General features: G+C 40.1%; 1 protein-coding gene across 2 annotated transcripts in view; it reads right to left on the bottom strand.

Moving 5' to 3' along the window:
• CHRFAM7A (CHRNA7 (exons 5-10) and FAM7A (exons A-E) fusion) overlaps positions 1 to 22,449 on the bottom strand; it is a 45,551-nt gene that overhangs the window by 5,387 nt on the left and 17,715 nt on the right. For both annotated transcript variants that reach the window (XR_005105500.1, XM_037395851.1), the window contains exons 3-9: positions 15,195 to 15,239; positions 10,358 to 10,467; positions 4,926 to 5,005; positions 3,575 to 3,742; positions 3,033 to 3,227; positions 1,603 to 1,689; positions 847 to 956 (exon numbers count right to left, since the gene is read on the bottom strand). Coding sequence is in view for 1 of the 2 variants with exons in the window: in XM_037395851.1 (XP_037251748.1) it covers positions 847 to 956; positions 1,603 to 1,689; positions 3,033 to 3,227; positions 3,575 to 3,742; positions 4,926 to 5,005; positions 10,358 to 10,467; positions 15,195 to 15,239 (795 nt within the window). In the remaining variant the exon portion in view is untranslated. The remainder of the gene's footprint in view (positions 1 to 846; positions 957 to 1,602; positions 1,690 to 3,032; positions 3,228 to 3,574; positions 3,743 to 4,925; positions 5,006 to 10,357; positions 10,468 to 15,194; positions 15,240 to 22,449) is intronic.

Raw genomic sequence — 22,449 nt, 5'->3', positions numbered from 1 at the left:
AGGGCACTGCTGTATGCACATCCTTTTTGGCCAGTAAGGATAATAATAACTCATTGTTCTAGACAGAAAAAAAAGACAAAGTTCTCTCATTTTCAGTAATGCCTGACGCTGCTGTGAGCTGAGTGAAGTCAGGAAGAGTGGACAGTTAGCTGATGATACTCACCAATATTTAGTATTTCAATATCATCGTAAGGTTCTCTGTAAAAACAACCACTTATAGAAGTACATGATAAAGAAAGTCTTAACGTGCTTAGAAAAAGACTTATTTTTCTTTGCACTTTACAGGTGTTCTTGACCAGAGATGTAAAGATGAGGATTTTCAGAGCAAGTTTTGCTTCCACTTTAACAACCATCTTTAAAAATGGCTTTTTAGGCTGTTAATGCTTCTGTATGCACAGCAGCTAAATATGTAGCAACTGCACAGTTGTAGCTTGAGGGCAGTGTATTTCATGCATTTATAATCTCCATCAGCACCTTTCTCTTTCCTTCTACCTGTTTCGCTTCTGACATCTGCAGCTTATTTGAAAATCACCTTCATTTATATCTTTAGCTTTCAGCAAAATCCTGAGTTGCTTCTAGCTGTGGTGAAGGAGATTTGGAATATAGAAGCAAGTTGAGATATATTCATTCATTCCATCTCTCACACACATATACCCTCTATGAAGCCAACCACATGAAACACACCTGGATATCTAATTTCTGGTGAAACTACTTTTCAAGACAAAATGATTAGGAAGGATTTATATGTTTTTAACAGTAAGAAGTAAACGTGGATCACTAGCTAATCTATCACATCCCTGATCTGGATATTTATGCAATGGATAATGAATGAAAATCAAACCTTACCCATTTAGGCATTTTCCCCCCATCTGGATCATGATGATGGTATTGTAGAACAATAACAGTGACAACAACAGAAAGGCCAACAATAATCATAGTGCTGGCAAAATACTGAGCTGCAAAATAAAGAGATAATTACAGCAATATACTTCGGCTGATATTGCTTTGTAGCTATTTTAAAGGGTGTTTATATACATGCATTAAGTTTTTCATTGTGATACATGTGCTGCTTTAGGTACTTGTGAAAGATTTCTCAAAAGCAGCTGTTATTTTGAGAGGCTAGCCAGCCTTGAGTAACTTTCCCTGTGGAACTAAGCACCCGCCTTTTCTAAGCAACCCTGAAAAAAATTGTCCTCTATTTTCTTTCACCAGTACTGTGGAGACTGGCTAGTACCTCTTCTGAAAAGTTTCTCTTCCTGTTTGAGCAACTACAATGGGAAAATTTAATCATATTTATCTCTGCATTCCTAACGTCTAGCCAATTGTGTCAGAACTGCAACAACTTCTTCCACAGAAAACAGGCTCCCTTCTGCTTTCCTAAGATACACACAGGTTCTCTGTTTTGTTCAGAGCAGGGAGCATGGAAGCTGTATAGGGGATCACACCCACCGGAGCCTCCTATCAATTTGCAGCATTTTTCTAATTCAATTTAAGTAGGCCATTGTACAGATGGTAGTTTGCCTTACTGCTAGCCTTTGTGCAAAGTCACTGCTCCTCTTCTGACAAAAAAATAAAAGTGAATAAAACCTGTAGTTAGCTTACCAATTAAGGGCACAGAATCAGATGTTGCTGGCATAATTTCAGCCACAAGTAACATGAAGACAGTGAGAGACAATAAGACTGTTATACCTGAAAGATAAACACAAAATGTGAAATTAGATCAGTAGCTTCTAATAACAAAGCAGTAAGAAGCAGAAAATGAACCTGAAGGAGTGCTCTTTGCAAGATGCATTCCCACTGCTACCCTTGCAGCGGCACGTCAGTGGTACATATTCCTGTCCTTTCTTGTACTACCTCAAGTTCAGGGTAGCAGTGCTGCCAACCTAGTACCTGTGCTTGCACAGATGTATAAAAGTTTAGATCCTTGTCACTGATCAGCTTTTATCACCGCTTGCTAATTAGCTGAGGTAAATCAAAGTAATTCTTGCTGCTTGTTTGCTTTGGAAACATGGTGTGATTTTGAATATTTGACCGTATGACACTTGATTAATTGGCATGGAAGCTGCAGGTGGTGTGATGCATAATATTCCTGAAAAACAGATTTGCGGTCTTGGACAGACTTAGATATCTTTTGATAGTAGTTGTCAGGTTCTACATAGGGCTATGCCCAAGCAGTCTTGACTGTTATTTTTGATTTTTGGAATTTGACTTCTGTTGCTCAGCAATGAGTTCCCATCTTCCTGGAAAAAGGCTTAACTCTTCTCAGGACTAGTCTTAAACAATAAGCAGTTATTGTCAGGTGGAAAACGATTTAGGAATAAATAATTCAACTTAAAATACGGAGAAGGACTTCTTGATGAGGGAGGTGACTACTCAATCAAACCATGTTCTGTAGAAATGTCGATTTTGTTTCTACCCTTTAACAGCTATGTTCACTTAGTAAAAGCCAGTGCATTTGCAGTTTTTCATGGGGAAAAGTTTTCATTACATAATTAGCCTCCATCTTAAGGATTAAGTACTCAAAGTCACCAGATTTGTTTCAAAACCAATACTTAAATTAAAATTCACTATGAAAATTAGAATAGGAGCAGTTAGAATCAATCTTTCTGAGAAGGCACCTTAGGCTCTTAGTATTTCCTTTTAATAGCAAGTTGTACTAAGAAGGATTCCACATAAAAGCGTTCAAATGCACATTTGTAAATTTAAGCTTTACTCAGTGAACAGGGGATTTTTCTTCAGCAAATAAACGTCAAAAAATGAAGCCCTGCTTCTTAAGGAAGGTAGCCAGGAATTGTCATGCCTCTGCTTGGTTGGCTGGAATCTCTCCATTTCACAGCTCCAGTGTACCCTGAAGCTGCGAGCAAGGGTTAAACATAACCCAGCTTCAGCATCAAACAGTAAAAACAGCTTGTGAGCCAGAACAGGGCACGCAAGCTAGTCCTCCTTGCCTTACTCAGACTGTTTAAAAAAACTTTTAAAAAGACAACTTCTTTTGTTTTGGTCATATTTACAATATCCTATTAAGGCTTTACCTAGTGAGATCTTTTCTCCCGAGTCTGCTGGAAGCAGAAAAACTAACAAAGCAAGTGCCGATATCAGTACACAAGGAATAAGAAGATTGAGGCCGTAATAGAGAGTCCTGCGTCTCATAGTTACTGTGAATGTTACGTCTGGGTAGGGTTCTTTACAACACTCATAAAAACTCTCAGTTCTTTTCCCAGGAACACCTGTGTAGGAGGGAAGAGGAAGAAAACTAGAAATTAATATGAATAAACTGTATATTATGTAATGATTATCAGTAAAACTACTTCTTTAAGCTTAATTCCCAATTAAAGTCATTTTTGTCACATAATAAGGGAAAATCAGGTAAAAGGTACTTAATGAATTAAGCAGAAATTTTGTCACCTACTTTTTAATGTTGATTTTCACCTCATACCTGTTTCTCAGTTTCAAATGCCACTAGCTAGGTAATTTATTAATTTCTGTCTCCAGAATTGCATTCATTATTCCATCCATTTCAGCAGCGGAGACAAGGCTGTAAGTTCACAGTGTAAATAAGAAATCAAGTGCTTACCTACTAAATCCCACTCTCCATTGGAAATATAGCCAGATATATCTGCTTCTTGCATTTGTAAGTCCAAGGACCAGCCTCCGTAAGTCCAGGATCCAAACTTCAGGTTACACTTCTGAACATCAAAGGGAAACCAGCGCACATCTATGTAGCATGAGCTTTTGAATATACCTAGATTGGATTTTAAAGAGCACTTAATTTAAATGCTTGTTCCACATAATTTCAGGTAACCAGACCTTGTACTACCTCATACTCTCTGCTTTTTCCTTGTAAAGCATATTTCATCTCAGTAAATATCGAAAGTCAGTCATAGAAAAGGGCACCATTAACTGTCCCATTAATGCATTGATATTATAAGCTGGTTTTTGGACTACATCTCCATTTTGGCATGCAGTGGGAGAATATTTAGAGAACAGCTCAGATTCCTAGATACTGTATTTCAGAAAGAAATGAAGCAGAATAAGCAATCTGTTTCTATTTCTTTTACTGGATAAAATAAGAAATCCTGAAAGATTATTTGCTGTCTTATTAGATTTACATGACTTTGATACATTCAGGAGAGCCAGCTTCTTTCTTTTCCCTTGTTGAGTCATGCCCTGTCATTTAGCAGCTTTCAGAATTGAATTGAAAAACCCGCACCAAATGGAACATCTTAAATCAAAAGAATAACAGGCGATCCCCTGAAATCCTCTGGGAGTCTTAGATGGAAAAATTAATCTGTCTGGAAAGCATTTGGCTGTATTGCTGTATTTTCTATAATTCAGGTTCTAGGAAGAGTTAATTCTAAGAATTATGCTAATTGAGTTAAGGAACAGAAACTGTACTCCATTGCTATCCATCCATAAAGTCAGCGATATACTTCTGATATCAATTAAATATCAAATGACTACTTTGCTTTCAGACTAAAATTTGTTTTGATGAAGCATCCAGTGAATCATTTCAAATAGAAGATACGGCCAAGATGTTTCTAAGCATTATTGTAAAGTTAACATATTAATAGAAGAAACAGCTAAATTAATGAAATAATTTTTTTATTGAGAAGCATTACCATGGCTTTAATAAATATTATTTTTTATATTAAGGTCTTTTATTTTTATCTTTTTTTATACTTCCCCACTTCTGAACTAGTGCATGATGACAGAAGAATTTACGTAATTGCAGTAAAAAAATTTATCTTGTATGGTGGTTTTCATACAGAAGTGTTAACCATGCAATTCATTATGCATCTAGGCCTAAATCTATCAGCCGATGCCAGCTAGATAAATGAACTATCAGAGACCTGATGTCAAATTTGAAACCACACCATACATCAGTAGTCTGAGTTACCAGAATTTATGATATGAAAGCCGCCTACCTGGTGGCAGATACTGGCAGTGTCCTGAGGAATTGACTAAAACGTTAGTGTGAAACGTAGCGTCAAACCTTTCATCGGCGCTAGAACAGAGAAGACACAAAATGGGTTACACGCTCTTTGGCGGGCTGAAGGATATCTGAGATCAATCCATTCTTTGTAAAATTTTCTCCCCAAAAGCTTGACAGCTTTTCTCCTGCCACCTGTTTTCCATGGCCTCAGAGTGACTGGCCTGACACTCCCGGATCTGTCCCTGATTGACAGCTGTCAGTGAGGGCGAGCCACCTCACCCTTGCTGCTCACCTATCCCACCGCATCCATTACTGTGCCTGGGCTCTAGCGATTCCCATTTGGGAAGTAAGCACTTTCAAAAAACTTCCCAAGCAACTGTACAGGGAAATCCATTCTCTTGCTGTCTACATTGAGCAGCTGGGGAACACCGAGGAGAAGGATTCTCCATGTCTCGCCCTGCCCCCAGCATGGCTGAACTCTATTACTGCGTGATGTACGTAAGACTGTTTAATGCAGCTCCAGCCTTCATTATCTACTTCAGAACCCACAAACTGCGTTCAGCAAAAAAATAGAAATGTTATGAGAGATGCCAGCGCCGTTGTGCTGGCCAGGACCGCCCTGCTGTGCCATTCTTACAGGTCTCTAGAAAAGAACAGTGTTACATGGAGAGTGCTTCAAATTATGAACTGGCAGCTGCCACCGAGGGATATCTCAACTATATGTGATGCTGTGACCCAAGAATTTACTAGGCATTAAAATTTTAAGAACTTCTAGATGGGGGGAAAAACCTATTTTCAAATGTGTAGATGATGAAATAATGGCTCTTTCCTATGAAAAGTTTGGAAAGATTGCTAACTTAAATCACTCTGTGAAAGATGTTTCGATTATTTAGCACTGCAATGGATACAGATATACACACACTCATACAGCATTGTGCCCTATTTCACAGTTCCCATTTATTATTGCAGGTTTTGTGGTAAGATATTACAGATTCTAATTTATTCATGCTTTAAAGTTTGGGACCTAGGTGTTCCAGAAATTGTCAAAGTTACTGAAATTAGTTCCTGGATTAAATTGCACAGAACGTACTGGGAAGGTACTAGCAGTGAATGATCTTTGCATCTCAAAATTATTACAGGAACTGCTGTGTCGAGTTTGCTTCATTACTAAGCAAAAGGAGATACAGGCTACTGTGCTGTGTTGTACTGTTTGTAGTTTACAAACAGTCACCTTGTGGGGCGCAAATACGGTGCCAGCTGCTCCTGGGCAGGTCAAAGGAGGTTGCACAAGACTCAGGGTCTGGATTCTTCCTGCCGTTTGTGCTGATCTAAAAGCCTCTGTTGTCTCTAAACATGAAAGTTTCTGATGTCTCTTTGCCTATTAGTGGTCTAGTATCTCATAATTTTCTAATCACCTTCTAAAACATCATCAGAAAAATACAGTAAGAATCTGAGATGGGGAAAGGTGAGGTATCCATAATTCTAGCAGAAAACAAAATATAACAAACGGTATATTTTTCCAGCAGGAAAACCCTTATTGAAATACTTTTTTAAAAAGAGGACTTTACTATTTGATCTATTCCGATGCAAATTTTGTGCCTCAGAAGGTAAAATAAAGCAATCATTATTTTAGTCATTGTTACTTTGCATTTTATCTTCCCCTAATTTATTTGAAGGAATTACATTTTAAAAATATCTGGACTGGTCTGTGAAATATGCAGACAAAAAAGACCTAAATTCAAGTAATTACTTGCTCATCTGGAGTTGCACTTTTTTCGTGTGGTAAGCAGAAGGCTCACAGTGTTGAAAATCTTTGCAACTACTTAAGCTGAACTCTGAAGACAAGCAAAAAAGTCTAAATATTGTGTGTGTAGCAAGAACGGATTCTAGCACGCTGAGGGGGAAAAGCAATTCCATTCTAAGGCAGCTGAACTAACGGGGGCCACTCTCCAGCTTCGCAGCTCGCGGCTGGATTCTCGGAGTTCGTGTTGCAGCTTTTCTTCCAGCTGGAGCACTAATTGTTCTCCCTCCTTGTGTTGGCTGCCTGTTTTCATGACGTTTGTAAGAAACTGGTACTGCTAAGACCTCTATGGATTGCACTGCTAAATTTGGCAGAAATGGATTTGAGGATACGGGGGAAAGGGGCAGCAAGAAAGTTCATACACAAACATACATACACACGGGTGTGCACGCACACACGTGTGCCAGTCTCATTTCCTAGAAAACCAGCCTTAGAGTCCTGCGACAGGACATAGTTAGACATAGACAAGTAATTGCCTTGACTTGAAATCAGTAAGGGCTATATGATGAAACTCAAACAAGTAGTGAAATTTCAGATGTAAAAATGTCCATGCTACACAAATTACTTGTAAAGTGGAAATTAATGACTAGAAATAAAATTCTTAGCCTCCCAGGCTAGGTTCTGTTCTCTTCCCCTTGAGTGGAAGACAGTTAAGCACCAGAGAGTTGTTTCTAAGGCCTTGCTGCTATTTCTGGGAATTGGCAAAAATAAAATTTTTGAAAGGACACAAGTGATGAAGGCACCTAGGTTTCATTGGCGTGTCACTTTGCCTTTCATTAAACGCATTCTTAAAAGAATATCAAGAGGTACTCAGACTTAAACCTGAAATTCTTTGTTCTAAAAAAGGAGCATATGTCGTTTTCTCCACTGCGCTTCCAATTGTTTTTTGAAATGCAGTCCTTGAACTGGCAAGGCACCAAGGAGCTCAGCCTTCGCTTGATGAGACTTTGGACTCAAATGTACTGATAGAACACCATTTCTGCTACATTTCTGCAGAAGAAGAAAGCAGATACTGACTGCAGTACATTGAGACAACCAGGTTGTACCTAGCAGGTGTAATCCCACTGGGACCTGTCTGGAGAATGTCAGGTTTATAAAACCGGAAAAATGAAGCTGTTAAAATGAGACATAACTACCAGAATTTTTTGTTATTCCATGAAGTACCAGACACTGTGGTCATTTGGAAAATAACACTACCAGAAATGAGCACTTTTAATAAGTCTAGCGAAACTAACAGAGTGGCAGAGCGCCGTACGTGGCACCAACACAGTCAATCCTGGAACTTGTACATAGGCCAAGATTTTCTTCCCCCAGAAAAACTAGAGATTAACTGGCCCTGCTCTCTTCACAATAGTCTGGTTGTAAAAGTTTCTCTGTACTAAGCCGCATCAGGATGCGTAAGGACTCGAGACGTAGTGAAACATGCATTCATTAAAATGAAAAGTGAATTTATAGTTCATTAATTTCTTTGTAACTGTAGATGCATGTCCCTAGTGAAGTGTATAGAAATTGAAAGCATCTATCTCAAAATACCATGTCATTATAAGAGAACATCATAACATTCCCAGTGCAATTTCATACAGGAATAAAAATCTGTTTTAAATAGCTTTGGTCTCTGACTAAACTCTGAATAAGATTTTGGATTAAATATGTGTTTGAAATAGAAACACTGTAGGATAATTACTTCATGACCATGCCGCAGTTAAAAATCCTAAGATTCAAAATCCTATATTAACAGAAAACTAGTGTGTTCAATTTTTCAGGTTATTAAGTTAAGCTTCTCATTCCATAATGCGCTTCAGCTACAGCTAGCATGTATGTATTAATACTACTGATTTATAAAAAAAATAATATTTCTTTTTGGATATGCTTACTTAAATATTGAAGCATGAATCCTCAGACACACTGAAAGTCTCTCTCAGGTATGTCATGTACGTGAGGAGGAATTTTGTCATAATTCACTCTTTTGGAAACCTCTAAACTGCTGTTGTAGAGTAGCAGCTCTATGGCATACAGTGTTATTCAGCAGGGGAATGGAAATGAATGCGTGATTTGTCAGGTTCTCCTAAAAATACTGTCACTTACAGAATCAAGGTAGATCAAGAGAACAAATTTGCATTAAAAAATACAAGCAAGATTAATGTTGGAAAAATACCCATCCAGGTTGCATGCTGCTCCGTTCTGTGTACAGATTTTGTAAGGTTTTTTAGGCTGTTGTATGGATAACTGAAGCACTAATTGCCATGCTTAAACCAGAAACAAGAACTAATCTTGACAGGCAGCTAGTGTATGTACGGTGAACTCTAGTGGAGACCACCTCAAATCATTTAGTATTAATTGCACCTTTGAGAGAAGCACTGCAGCACGCTGTGAGCAAAGCAGTAATGGGGGCCTAGAGAGAAGTCCTTGAGTGGCTGACAAATGCTGTCAACTGGGTGCTGTTATCACATTATTACAGTTCAACACCACCTGTGACAGTGACATTGATCATAAAGGTGAGCATCAAACAGCAAAAGGGAGCGTAACTGCAGCTGACATATTGGGTACAGCTATTCTCCAGGTCTTGTTGCAACAAAAAGCAGCTCCTGAAGCAGGGAGGGCAAATGAGGTAGATAAACACAGCAGGGTTATCTTCTTAGGAGACATATGGAAGGGAAACAGAGGAAAAAAGCCATGAAGAAGACAAAAGATTCATGTTACCTGCTATGGGCAAAAAATTAACAATGTACCCCAGCTACCACAAAAGAGCCAAGCGCAGAATGTTTATATACATATAATACACACAGTGCAAATACAAAGCAGATGTAAGGTCTTTGAGTACCTGGGGAACAGCACATGGACCTACAACAACTGCAGAGAAAGGCAAATTGTTAAAGAGCAGACAGCTCTCAGTGCTTTATCTTTTTAACCTAAATAACTTCCACGGTGGGAACTACCATATAGTGGTGCAGCCAAAGAATCTCTCAATGTCAGCCAACTGATGTCAGTCAGATCAATGTCAATCTGTCTGCCCAGCTCAGACCAGACACTTTGAAGAGGAGAGCAGCAAATATTCTAGCTATTTTTGTAGCAGGATGAGTGAGTGACACCAAAATTGGGCATGGAAAAATTCAAACATATTTACTGGCGTTCACCTATCCTGCCTCTAGTGAAACCCAAACTGAAACCAGACAAGCAGTCAAAGGTCAGATTTGAATTCACCAGGAAACATTTAGACCAAACAAAGAATTTAAGAGGAAATTATCACACATTAGACACAACCAGAAAAGTTTAGTTTTCTAATCATCTCACAAACCCCATGCAGAACTGCTGTTAGGGAGGATGTCATTGTTCATGAAGTATTTGCAAATATGACCTTCTGTTGTGTAAACAGGAGGCTGGTAATTTTCCAGTATTCCAAAAACCTTTTGGGAAAAGTATTTCAAAACCTAGGCATTTTGATGAGGTGATTCTGTCATTTGCCTTGCCTTATCTTTGCAAGGCAAATAATCTCATCTAGGCTCACTTTCCCATGAAAGGTTGGACCAGTTGAGCTTTTGAGGTCCCTTCCAACTTGGGCTATTCTGTGATTATATAATTCTATGTTCTTCTCCCCTCCCCAGCATGAAAAAAAGTGGGTTTACCTGTTATAGAGAAGAATATCTGGCTTCCAAATCAGTCCATCAGGAAAACGGACATTCTTCACACCTGGGTATTCAGACACGTTCCACTGCAGATAGTGATCTGTCCAGTACTAAGACACACACACAAAAAGTAAGTTAGGTCATGTCATCCACTGGTGCACTGTAGTTCTCTAAGGACTGGATAGTCTGAAACAACAGGTGATCTCTTGTTCGAGAGATAGTATCTGGCTTCAGACAATGAAATATTTGGATATTACCTCTGCAATACCCATTGGATTTTTTTTCTGGCCTTAATCAAGCATAAAAATCTCATTTTCAGTTCACACTGCACTGCACATAATAGCCTATAAAAGATTTGGGGTGCTTGTTGTTCATGCTGTCTCTGGTGGCAATTTGGGATTGAACAGATTTTCTTTTACAATTCGTACATCAGCTTCAGTTATGTTTATCTTCATAGACGACTGTTTTCTGTTGTTGGAAATTCTCAGGTTGTAATAACTTGGTTATAGACGTGATGTAGAGCAGGCAACAGTCACTGCTGGCCGGGAAACAACTGGGATGGCAGAATGGTTAATAGGAGCACAGAAGCTCCTAGCAGCTCCTGTGGCCTGATGTCAGGCAACCTCGGAGGCAGCAGCTCACTCGCTGCCTGCAGTATCACCCCGCGAGCCACCACGCTCCTTGGACTGCCGGTGTAGGCTGGGAGCCTGTTGCAGGCAAACCACCCTGGGTTTTCATCTGCGCTTTAGCACTGCTGAATCCCAGATGCTGTCACAGAAACATCTGGTTGTGCAGAGTCATAAACAAAAGCATTGCTCCAAAGGGCAGGAGCGAGCTGGTTACCTCCTGGTCACCTGAGAAACACCAGCACAAGCCACTGTACTGTCCTGAAACTGAGGTTGCACTTCACCCCTGACCAAGGAGATGACTTGTTGGGATACAAGGGTGTTTACTATTGTATGCAAAAAGTATAAATAAGAAATATCTTTCCACAAATTTTTTCTTCTGATCTCTATGCTTCATTGTATTGTGCCTCTATCTCCATACTGTTATTTGCATTAACTTCACGTAGCTGTAGGCATCATGTAACTCACCATGAAAACTTCTCCAGGTTTACAGTGCTGTTGCAATGCCAAATGTTAGTCTTTTAAATGTAAACTTTGAAATGGGTGAGTAAATGTACAATACTTCGCCCTTCCACAATCTAGTGGTCCTTATCAAAATCTTTGACCAACATTAAGGTCAGAAAAAAATTCCAGTGGGTATTGTGGAGGTAGTATTATTGATCGTTCTCCTGGGGTGCTCCCATCAAACTGTTCTGTGTAAATCCTCGCATTGCTGTCACAGGCAAATTTCAGTTTGATGCACTGGACAAGTTTCTGGCTAGCCTCACGCTGCAGGTATTCAAATTCATTCTTGTCCTGGTAGAATGGTGTTTGTAAGCATCCATTTTGATGCATGCAACACATCTAATAGCATTCATCACACAACTTTTGTAAATCTTTTACAATTTCTTGGCCTGTGCTTCCATATTTCTCATTCATATTTTAGTATGAATTTGTAGTGCCTTGACACCTGGATAAATGATCTGAGTTGCACATTGCTTTTCCCTTTTGCTTTACAGATAGTATTTTTTTTACAGAAGTCTTAAATCAGAATATCTGGCTCTGTTTACGGATCTCCCTTTTCACTGCCTGCTCCATTCACAGTTCTCTAATTAAACTGTATATTGCTCATGCTCATCTACACCCAGCTTCCGTAAGCTGATCAACAGCTTCTCATCTTTTTTTCAGATATTTTACATCCATTTTAACAGTAAATTGTTTTACATGAACTTCCTGATAGACAAACGTCACTTTATTTTTTTCTACGTCATCTTTTGTGGAATGTAGAAATAGCAAGATCCTCATGGTATCTCTATTTTTCACAAAGCCCAGCAGTGTAAACAAACACAATAGGTGGTTCTGAGGCACATAAACCGGTGGGCTTTTGTTGGCTTTAGGTGACTGGCTTTGGGGAGGTGACAGAAGGTGACTGTGACAGCTGCTGCCAAGGGCACACGCTTCCCTTGGGCTGGCGGTGTGAAGCGGGCTCTCCTGGCCACTACCATCTGACCTGCATTACAGCTATTTACAGCAATATATCCAGTCATTTCTTATTCTACCTTCTTTTAGGAGTTACCGCGGCCGATAAGATGTAGTATAGGGTGACACTGAGTGATGTAAAGGGCAATAAGAAAACTTAATATTAAAGTCTTTATTAGAGATGATGTTAGGCAGTGTACGGTTGCTCTGTTTAGCTGCGTGTACAAAGTGCTCACCCATCCAGCTGGACACAAGCTGCCTTGTTTTGTTTTTAACTTTAGGAATACAGTCCCCGCTGTAGCTGGAGTACATTTGATGCAGATTAAAACAGTGAACAGCTCGGGATACTTGGTACTTACTAATCCCTGTGACTAGGTAAGGCTCCTGCTGTAACTTAGATCAAGTTTAAGATTTTGCTGCTGAACAGTATTGCCATAGAGACAGTGGTCAGGGTCAGTCTGCATGTATAAACGCTAGACTCCTACTCCCCTTTCTCCCAGGTTAGCTTTTGTATTTAAGTATTTCAGTGATGATGACATAAAATGTATTTAAGATACATCACTAGTTATACACACATATATATCAAGAAAGGGAGTGGAGAGGGAAATTCAGAGACAAATTTATTTCAGACCATTTAGCACAATAAAATGACATATGTTTGTCTGAAGCATGCTTTCAATCTGTCTAGTATACCATTAATAGATGGTTAATATGCAAACACATCTCTCTGTGTTTTTAATCTATACACGGGCCATGAAGAGTGGCTACATTTTTTGTAGTAAAGTGATCCACTCATTGCAGTCTAAACATGTTCCACATACAGTATATGCTAAGCTGAATAAATCAAAAGAAATACAGAATATACAGAATATATGAAAGAATCAGGAATTTCCGGGGTGGGGGGGTGGGATATCTCAAAAAGGATAAGGATGCTGCAGGATAAAGAGAAGGAAAATAAGTGATAGCTTCTGGAAAATAAGTGATAGCTTCTGGAGTATGAATTGTCATCTGTTTTCCTGGTAAGAAATCATAGCAACTGTTGTCATTGTAGCTTAAAGCCAAAAACATATTATATTTGACAGTTTTAATCTTACTGTACAACAAGCCTGTAAAATAACGTGAGCTGAATCCTTCTTCCATGTCAACTTTTCTTTGCGAATAAATGGAATGCCCATGCTGTCCTTTGTAGGCCATCAAAATAGTCTGTCATTTGTTTCCTAAAGCCTACCACAGGGCAAAAGAGGTGCTCTATACAAAATTTACAACAAAAGAAAAAAGAATGCATTTAAACTGAATGAGCTGGTTAAAGAAACTGCAAGGTGTAAAGTATCTTCAGAAGCAGCATGATTATCTTGAATAATCAAACTCTTCTGTAAACCTTTACTTAACCTGAACAGTTCAGTTTCTGTAATACAGAAAGGAATTCAACTAATGGCAAATCTCATCCAAGCTGCTACAGTATGGAGAAAGCTCCCCATATCACTCCATCTTTTTAAAGCACAAACTTATAGTAGAAATGTTTTGTGGAAGTATTAGGAGCCCACAGTAGTCAGCATGGTAAGAAGCATCTTCTTAATTAAGTCTTAATCTAAACTAACACAAAAAAATAGCCAGTCAAGTCAGAATAAATCTGTGTAGGATTCTTTGCCTAGGAGCAGCTCTCTCGTTTGTTAACCTTTCAGAAAAAAAGAAATTCAAAAGACTCTCACAATGTTCTGGAATATTCTGTTATCTGGTGCATTTATTACAAAGTGAGTGAAACTTACTCCTGCCCAGCAATGCCAGTCATGAGTTAATGGGGGCAAAGTTCTCAGGTGTGGTGTCTAGTGGTGGCAATAGCTATGGTTAAGTAATAAAAGAGGATGCGCAATACTGTGACAACTGTAACAACTAAACATTGCACCAAAAGGTAAAACAAAGCTACTGTTTGAAAAATGAACAGCCTATGTGGGCCAAATAAACTGGGAAACCAGGAAAAAGTATACTGTTCGCAGCTGAACATTAGGAAATTGGACTGATATTCCAATACAGACAAGTACAGAATTTGGAGAAGTAACATAAAAAACCTCTCATGTTCACAGGTACCTTCTGATGATGGCCTGTGTTTAAAGAATGACATTTTGAACAACACAGGAACAGCATGGCCATTTTAATTAAAATCCTCTTGCAGTTTCTGAAGGAGATAGATAGCAAACCAAGTAGGATGGCAGAGACATTCAGGTAGGACTGTGGCAGCAGCTCTCAGGGAATAATGAACCTCTTCGGAACAATTTTTGCCCTGTATCAGAAGAACCATCTGACAATTCTCAGAATGCTGATCTGAACAGGTATTGCACATGAAATGGATTTCTTGCACCTATAGTTCTCTTTCACAATCAAATGATTTGCCAAGCCGTAATGGATTTGTTGAAATGAGTGATAAGGCACTTGCTCGGTGCCTTACTCTACTTGACAGGTACCAGGGACTATTAAGACGCTGTTATCACAGTCAAGAATCTAGCATGACTAAATCAACTACAATGAGTTAGTAATTTACTTAGATGTAGTGACTCAATGTCTTAAAAGTTTGCAGAAATACCTGAAACATCAAGACCTAAATCTCAGCCGTACAACTTTCCATTCAACTTAGCTTTGTCCATTACATAGCAAGATAGAGAACAAGAACTTGAAAGTTTTCTAAAATTCAAACCCTTCAACAGATTAAACTCAAAAGACCAAAGGGGGAAAAAAACATACTTTGTTTCAAAACTTACCATTTGTAGCCAGATGTTTGTTGTTAATACTTGATTCTTTTCATCCTGGGAGGAAGCAGAAGGAAAAGGAAGAAGATGAAAACCAAAATGACACTAGTAAATATATTTGACTATTATGAAATAGCCAGCTGTGCTAAGGTACCTTCCAGAGCAAAGGGAATCATTGCCTCTAACTCACTGCAACAGAAGATTTCACAGGTTCTTTTTACTGTATTTCATATTGCCACAGTCAATCCAATGGTTTCCTGAGGGTGTCCTTCTGCCAGACTCTTCCCTGGGGCTCCGTCTATAATACAGACTCTCAGAAGGCAAAGCAGCTGACAGCGGGAGCTTCCTGCTCCACCTCTGGCAGGGGCAGCCCTCTCGCTGATCAACCTGACGCACCAGACGCAGGCAGGTAGTAGCAAAGATACCAAACAAAGAAAGTGCGACTAAGCTCAGCTGACGTGTGTCAAGGCCATACTGAGTAGCTTCTTAACAGGCAAGCAGCAACACTGATACCAGTGGAACTACACAAAAAGCGTTGCATCGGCTTTACCAGAAAACTGTTGTCAGGGCCGAAGGTTACCGTTTTGCCTGGAGCAGCTGAAGGCCTTCCCCCTTGCCTCCTGGGGCTACCCGGTGCCGGCTCAGGTGCCACAATAGGCATCTCACTGCTCCAGCTCGTTAGAGAGTTTAATTCTTCACTTGCCAGACATGTTGGTGACATTATTCTATGGAGGTACTGTATCACTATGCACTTGGGCTGTGTGAAGCTAATGGAATATACTATATATTCTGTCAGTATTATAGATTCTCCAAACTGAATGCACATCCCTGCCCCAGCACCAGTCAGAGCTTCATTCACAGTACAAAGAAGTGCCAGAGCAAGTCTGTCACCCGTACAGCAGCATCTGCCAGAGTTTTGAATCTAGACCTTTGACTTAAATCTGTCATTCTTGAACTTAATGTTGTTCCTAAATGCCCAAAAACTGGACAAAAAAAAATATTTCATCACATTTAATACAAAAAAAAAAAAAAAAAAGAGCTTTGTTCTTTTGTTAATACTCTTTACTAAAGGTCAATAATCTTTACCCTTTTGCTGTTGTTTCGTGGATTAAGGGAACAAAAGGCCTGAGGGACCTTTAACTGAAGCCATTTTAGAGCAGCACAATAGTAAAAAGTTACACAGCGTGTAAATGCTAATACAGTGCAGGGGGCAATGGCATTTTTAAAGCAAGTGAAGCCTTTTGAGGAGCAGCATCAGTAAATGTATGCCAGTGTTACTACATGACGTATAATCACAACTAAATGTACAACATACAGACAAAAAAAAAGATTTTAGGTAAAGATAGTTATTGTGCATGAATAAAGTCTGCCCTCAAATGCACATTCCTACCTTCCTTTAAAAGGAAAAGTAAAATAAAAAATATAAGGAAGCACAGACCACAGCTAGGGATCTGGCACTTTTCTCCTCTATTTTCTGCTTCATCACCTCCATGAACCTTACTTTTCAAAAGTATCTCAAGTGAACAGCTCATTCAAATGGCATCCTGGGTAAACAAGTCTCTTTAACCCTTTGGTTTCAGGAATACGTTATTAAGCTGCATTGAATTAGCATGCTGAAGGCATTGCTGAAGAAGTCAGCCAGGCGAAGCAGTAATTAATTTGCAATAGTAGCTCTTACTCTCTAGCCATACAAACCTTAATTTGGTGTCTGTCTCAACAACTTGCTTATAGTGCTAAAGCACAAGACTAGTTGGCATGGGATCTTTAATGATGAATTAAGAAACAATCCTTAAGATACCATTCATATCACCATGAACTAAAGTCTATAAACAAGTGTTGCAAATTCAGGACATGTAAAACATACGTGTGCTTCTATTCATCATAGACATTTTTAGGTCATATGTAAATACCACCAATGAAAACTTACTGAAAGTTTGACAGCATTTCCTCAAAGCTCTGTGCACTGTCCCAGATGAACATGACAAGTTCCTGTAATGCAGTGTCCCATCCACTGCACCTGGGCAAAGCTGAGAGCTCCGCTGCTGTGTGCTTTCTCAGCAGGGCAGACAGCAGTTGTGTTGCTTTGCATGGGAGAAACTGGCTACTCAAAGGTGCAGAGCAATTCAGAACCCATTATGTCGTGGGAACTATTAGCTGAATGGCATGTACTCTTGCACGGTTAAATTCTGAGTTAAACTCACATTTTATTCCCAGTGTGATCTCTTTCTGCACATGAATGGCCTCAGCCTTAGATTAGTGATGTTTCAAAAATTCCCTTTTCAGTAACAGGAAAAGATTGTACTGGAGTGCTGCTGATGCTTAAGCTAATGATACGCCCTGGAGATTTATTTTGAAGCCCTGAGACCACAGCACAGTCGGATGAACTATTTTAGGAGTACCAGAAAGGAGCTGTACTATCAACCAGCACACAACACAGAGCCAGGCTAGAGAGCCACCACTGAGCGGTCACACCAGCAGAGCTGAGGGGGACAGCAGCCAGCCAGCCCAGCTGTGCTCCTGGCAGCACGAGCCTGGCAGAGCCACGGCAGGTTTGCCTGCAGGAGACTGCAGAGGTATTCTGAAAGCCAAGACTTATTCTGAAGTGTCATCTTTCACTCAAACTCAGAGAGGGTATCCTCAGATACGTAACTCAAACTTGTCCAGTGAAGACAAGCCCTAAATGAAGATGGCCCATGCTGTTTTCCTGGGGTTTGCTTCTGTTATTTTAAGCATTCAGAGCCTGAAAGAACATATTTGAACAAAGTAACTCCCACTTGGAGCACTATATTTAAGGTTCCATCAGTGTTTGAATCATAAATCCCACCGTTGCTCCTCAGCAATAAAAACTTTGCTGCATGCTGAGACTTGGTTTATAGCGGTGGGTTTTTTTATAGTGTTTGCTGGAGCAAATGGCTTCCAACATTTTCGTCGTTACCAGATTGACTCACCCATCACTGCAGGAAAGATTCTGATTTTAGAGAGTTTGTGCCTCTCCATGGTCCTATGCGAAGCTGGTGAAAGATGTGGCAGGAGACATCCTGCAAGGTTTCTCCTGGCTAGGAAAGCTTTTTGGACACCGTTTTAAAAGTTTTACAGCAAACTGCATTAACACTGTTTTTCATCAGAGTTGTGCAGTACTTCCCCATGAAATGATGGGTGGGCTTGAAATGCTTCACAGAACTTCACCAGTTTTGGTCACTTTGCAATGTTTTGTAAACACTTACAGAAAAAGCATTGAACACAAAAGCAAGGCAGCTACTATTACAAACCCCTTCTGCTATAATGGAGCAAAGAATGGGGACTTCACAATATATTCTGAGATGCTGAGAAAAAAAGTTGGAGAATGAGACCAGAAACTGTATCGTGTTGTCTGGATTGGTGTGGGTTTTCCCCATACGAGCTACTTTAGGTTACTTGTGTAACCAGGTAGTACTGGCCAAGTAGTGCAGCTAATGAAGAGTGAGGTTTCATTTGCGTGGTGGGAAGCGAGTGGGAGGCTTCTTCGGTCTATGGATTGATAACTGTAAGCATGATATGTGAGGCTGATGGCAAATTGCTACTGGACTGCTTATCACATTATTTCAGGGCAATGTAGTTAAGGAAGGGAAAGTAGCTGACATCAGGAAGACTTGAATGAGTCCTTCATTAATTTTTGAAGTTAGAGGTAATAATTTCTGGAATTTTTGGAAGGGAGTTGCACTGTCTCCATTTTTCCAGGTCCCATTTCTGGTTTTGTAAGTCTTTCCTATTTAAACTGTCATATCGGACTGACCACCTTTGGAAACAGCATCAGATTCTCACATTATCCTTCCCTTACCCTGTGTTCAACAGAATGTATAAAAGAAGAGATGAAAATTTGGCAATGCTTTGTGAAGGGCGTTAGCCTGGACACTACAAACTTTGTAAGGAACACTATCTGCTAACTTTCAAGACGATGTCAGCACATCTAGTATCCACAGTAGAAGAGCTATGCAGCAAAAACAAGGGGAAAAAGAAGTAAAATAATCCTGCATGCCTATAGATATGACATCTATATGTCATATGCAGACAGTGACATGCAGCACCTAGCAAGAAACACATACTTCCCAGAAGACCTGCACAAAGCGATGTCCTGACTACAATCTATTAGCTGTAATTCTTGCACTTCAATCCAGACTCTTTATTCTTACATGGTTGAATCTCACCTAAATTACAGGAAAAGTGCCTCTTTGAGCTGGGCTTCAATTACTATGAACCTTAAGAAAAGACTTTGTAAAAACATTTTAAGAAGTCCCTCATTATAGCAATAATGCTAAGTTCCTGACTGGTACCTTGTGGCAAGACTGAAATTAATAATTGCAGTCTGAAGTTAAAAATGGGCTGGCAGCCATTAAGAGACATATAGGCACTCCCTATATAGATTTTCACTTTTGTTTGCTTGAATGTCATACTACTGAAACGAGCGGGTTAATCAGTTCATTAGCTCTTATCTCATTGTCTCAGCATCTGTTCATTAAACATTCTCAACATCTTCTGATCCACTGTGCCAAATTACTAGCACCTAATGACAATGACATTTTTTCCCCACATCATTTAGAACCCTGTTATGTTTAATTTTTGCTTTAGACAACTTAAGGTTTTCTTCCTGTTCCTTTTTAGGGTCATGCCCTGAGCTCACTGAACTGTACAAAAAGCGTGACTTCTTGCAGGATTAGTACTGAGAGAGCGGGCAGGAGGGTGAGTCAAGCATTCATAAAACGGACAGTTGACAGAAGATTGATGCTGTGGCCATACATTAGGCAGCCATAGTGGCAAGATGAATCTGAGCTCCTCAGAAGTTATGGAGAGGCGGGAAGGGGCTGGACTGCTCCGTTCCCATGTGTGGGCAGCCTCCGGGAGAGGCCAGAGCAGCACGTGGTCCAGCTTCACCCAACTAGAGCCCCTACGAAAACAAAGCAGCGACCTCGCACTCTTTATAACACTAAGTCAGCACGGGGGGACTACTGCCATTATCCTCTCCTCACGTGCCAAGGTTAATGCTAAACTTCTGTATTAAAGGTGGCTCGGGTCTTCTTAGTGGCAGGCAAAATTTACTTTTTGCTATCTCAGTGGTGAGGATAAAAATGAGTGAGTTACAAAAGCCAGCCTGCCGCTTCAGCAAGGACCCTGAAGTGAAAACTGCAGCTGCTTGCCCAGGACTACCTCTAGCCGTCCATAGGTGGGGGCTGGAGCTGCAACAAGTCCTGATCTTGAAGAATGTAGCAGAGGGCACAGAGTCAGGCTGCCCTGTAGCGGCTGCACATTCATTACCCCTGAAGCCATAAGGCATCACCTACGTTGCACCTCCAAAAGGCAAGATTAATCAAAATGCAAAATTGGGTAGAATTAAGGAATGTTTGGGTTTTTTTCTATAGGAATAAAATACACCGAGAGTTGGCTCTGTGAAACAGGATTTTTAAGGCAATGTAAGTAGGAAGAAAAAGGCAGTGTACAGGATTTGTGAGATGAAAGAGACTGGAACTCCTGATGCCTTTTCCCCACCTGACTTTCCTTCCACCACAAAAGGAATAGGTTAGTGCAACTACCCTTCTTTTCTCCAGTAGTCAGCAATATACCTTTTTATCATAGTAAATGTTTTTTGACTCGGCTTACAGCACATATTTCCAATTATGCAGAAAACGCTGTATAAACAGGCATTACCAATGCATAAATAATATTAATAATATTCCATGATCCAGCATGTGAGGCTCAACACCAGGAACAGGCCACAGAATGTTTCCAGTTTTTTGAAAATAGACACAAAAAGTGCAAAATGATTCCATAAGAAGTCAGAAGTGGAAAATATAAATTTTCACTGTTTCACTCCATTTTTCCCGAGATAACTTCAAACTTAGACATCTGATGTTCTGACTTCTGCCATATCAGTGAGATTTTTACACAAAACCAGAGCTCTGACATCTATGACGATGTGGTAGTGGTACAGCCTACTGCTGGGAAGCAACACTCCTTCAGAATTCCAGCAACTGTTGCAACCTTCGAACAGGGTTGCGGATGACGTGTCCTACAAGGCAGCCCAGTCAGCACGTGTGCCGCTTCTGCATGACTTGGCCCTGGCCTCAGGCTTGCCTTAGGCCAGCTCTTCCTATGACAGCTCCAAATTTGCCCTGATTCTCTTGCTGCTAAAAACCTCCTGAATGTTGGTCTTCATTCTTTTATACTCAGCCACTCCAGGCTGCTAGTGACCTTAGTGACTAAGTTGAAGGCATTTAGGATATCACCCTTCTCTTCCACATTCCACTTCAAAGCCAAACTCAGTCCTGAGGCACCTTCACTGCCGATGATATCAGCACTGCTGTCTGTGACTTCCTCACCTTCCAACTCAGACTCTGGCTCTTTCAGACCTTCAGGGATAAGGTCTTGCAGCTGTGCTTGGATTTAGCTAAATATCTTCTGTAGCACTGAGATGCAGTCAAATCTCTGAAATCTAGCCTGGAAACGTCTGCCTTACTTTCTGTGCTTCTTGATCTCTGATTTAATTTCTTCTAGCTTTTTTTTTTCTTTTTTAATCAAAGAATTAAAATCTTAAGGCAAACCAAAATGTGAGTAGTTAACTGAAGTGAAAATTGTGAAGAAAACTTCTTTTCTGTTGAGCTCTTAGGTTTATTAGATTTGTGATGGGTGGCATATGAATTGGTCTTCATACTCTCTATGTGCTAAAGGTCTTTGAAATCAGAGAACTGCTCTGGAGAACTGCTCCTCACGGGGGAGAGTGGAGTGTGTTGCTGGAGATGACAGACTGGCACAGATTGCTGCCACTGCCTGTTTTTGTTTTTTAAGAAGGCCGACTTTGGGCTGTAAATGCAATGTAGAGCAAGGCAATAAATGGCTATTCTGGGGCTAACTGGAATACTGAAGAGTTATGTGGGAAACAGACAGAGTTTCCCTGCAGGGAGGCTGCCCCTCACTCTCTCCCCAGCCCATGCTTTCATTTGTGATACAGTGAAAAGTTCATGGAAGTCCCCTAAATCTCTAGTCAGGAACAAAGCAGGGCAAATCTTTGGCATATTCCCAACACAACCTGCTTTCCTGAGCACTTCTATAATCTTGAAGGAGTGGCAGTACCAATCCCAGATGCAGTGACAGTTCCTCTATTTCCTATTTGAATTAAAAAATCATCCTCTTCGCATCGTGTGAACAGTACAATAGAGCTGAGCAAGAACCTACACTAAAATGTGCAGCTGAAAACGAGAATGCAGCTGAAGAGTCTTTCTGAAAGGGTGTAACATTC

The sequence above is a fragment of the Falco rusticolus genome, chromosome 7 (genome assembly GCF_015220075.1).
Source record: "Falco rusticolus isolate bFalRus1 chromosome 7, bFalRus1.pri, whole genome shotgun sequence".
In the NCBI taxonomy this organism is placed as follows: Eukaryota; Metazoa; Chordata; class Aves; order Falconiformes; family Falconidae; genus Falco; species Falco rusticolus.
The sequence above is the reverse complement of the archived record's forward strand: the minus strand, read 5'-3'. Positions and strand labels throughout refer to the sequence as shown.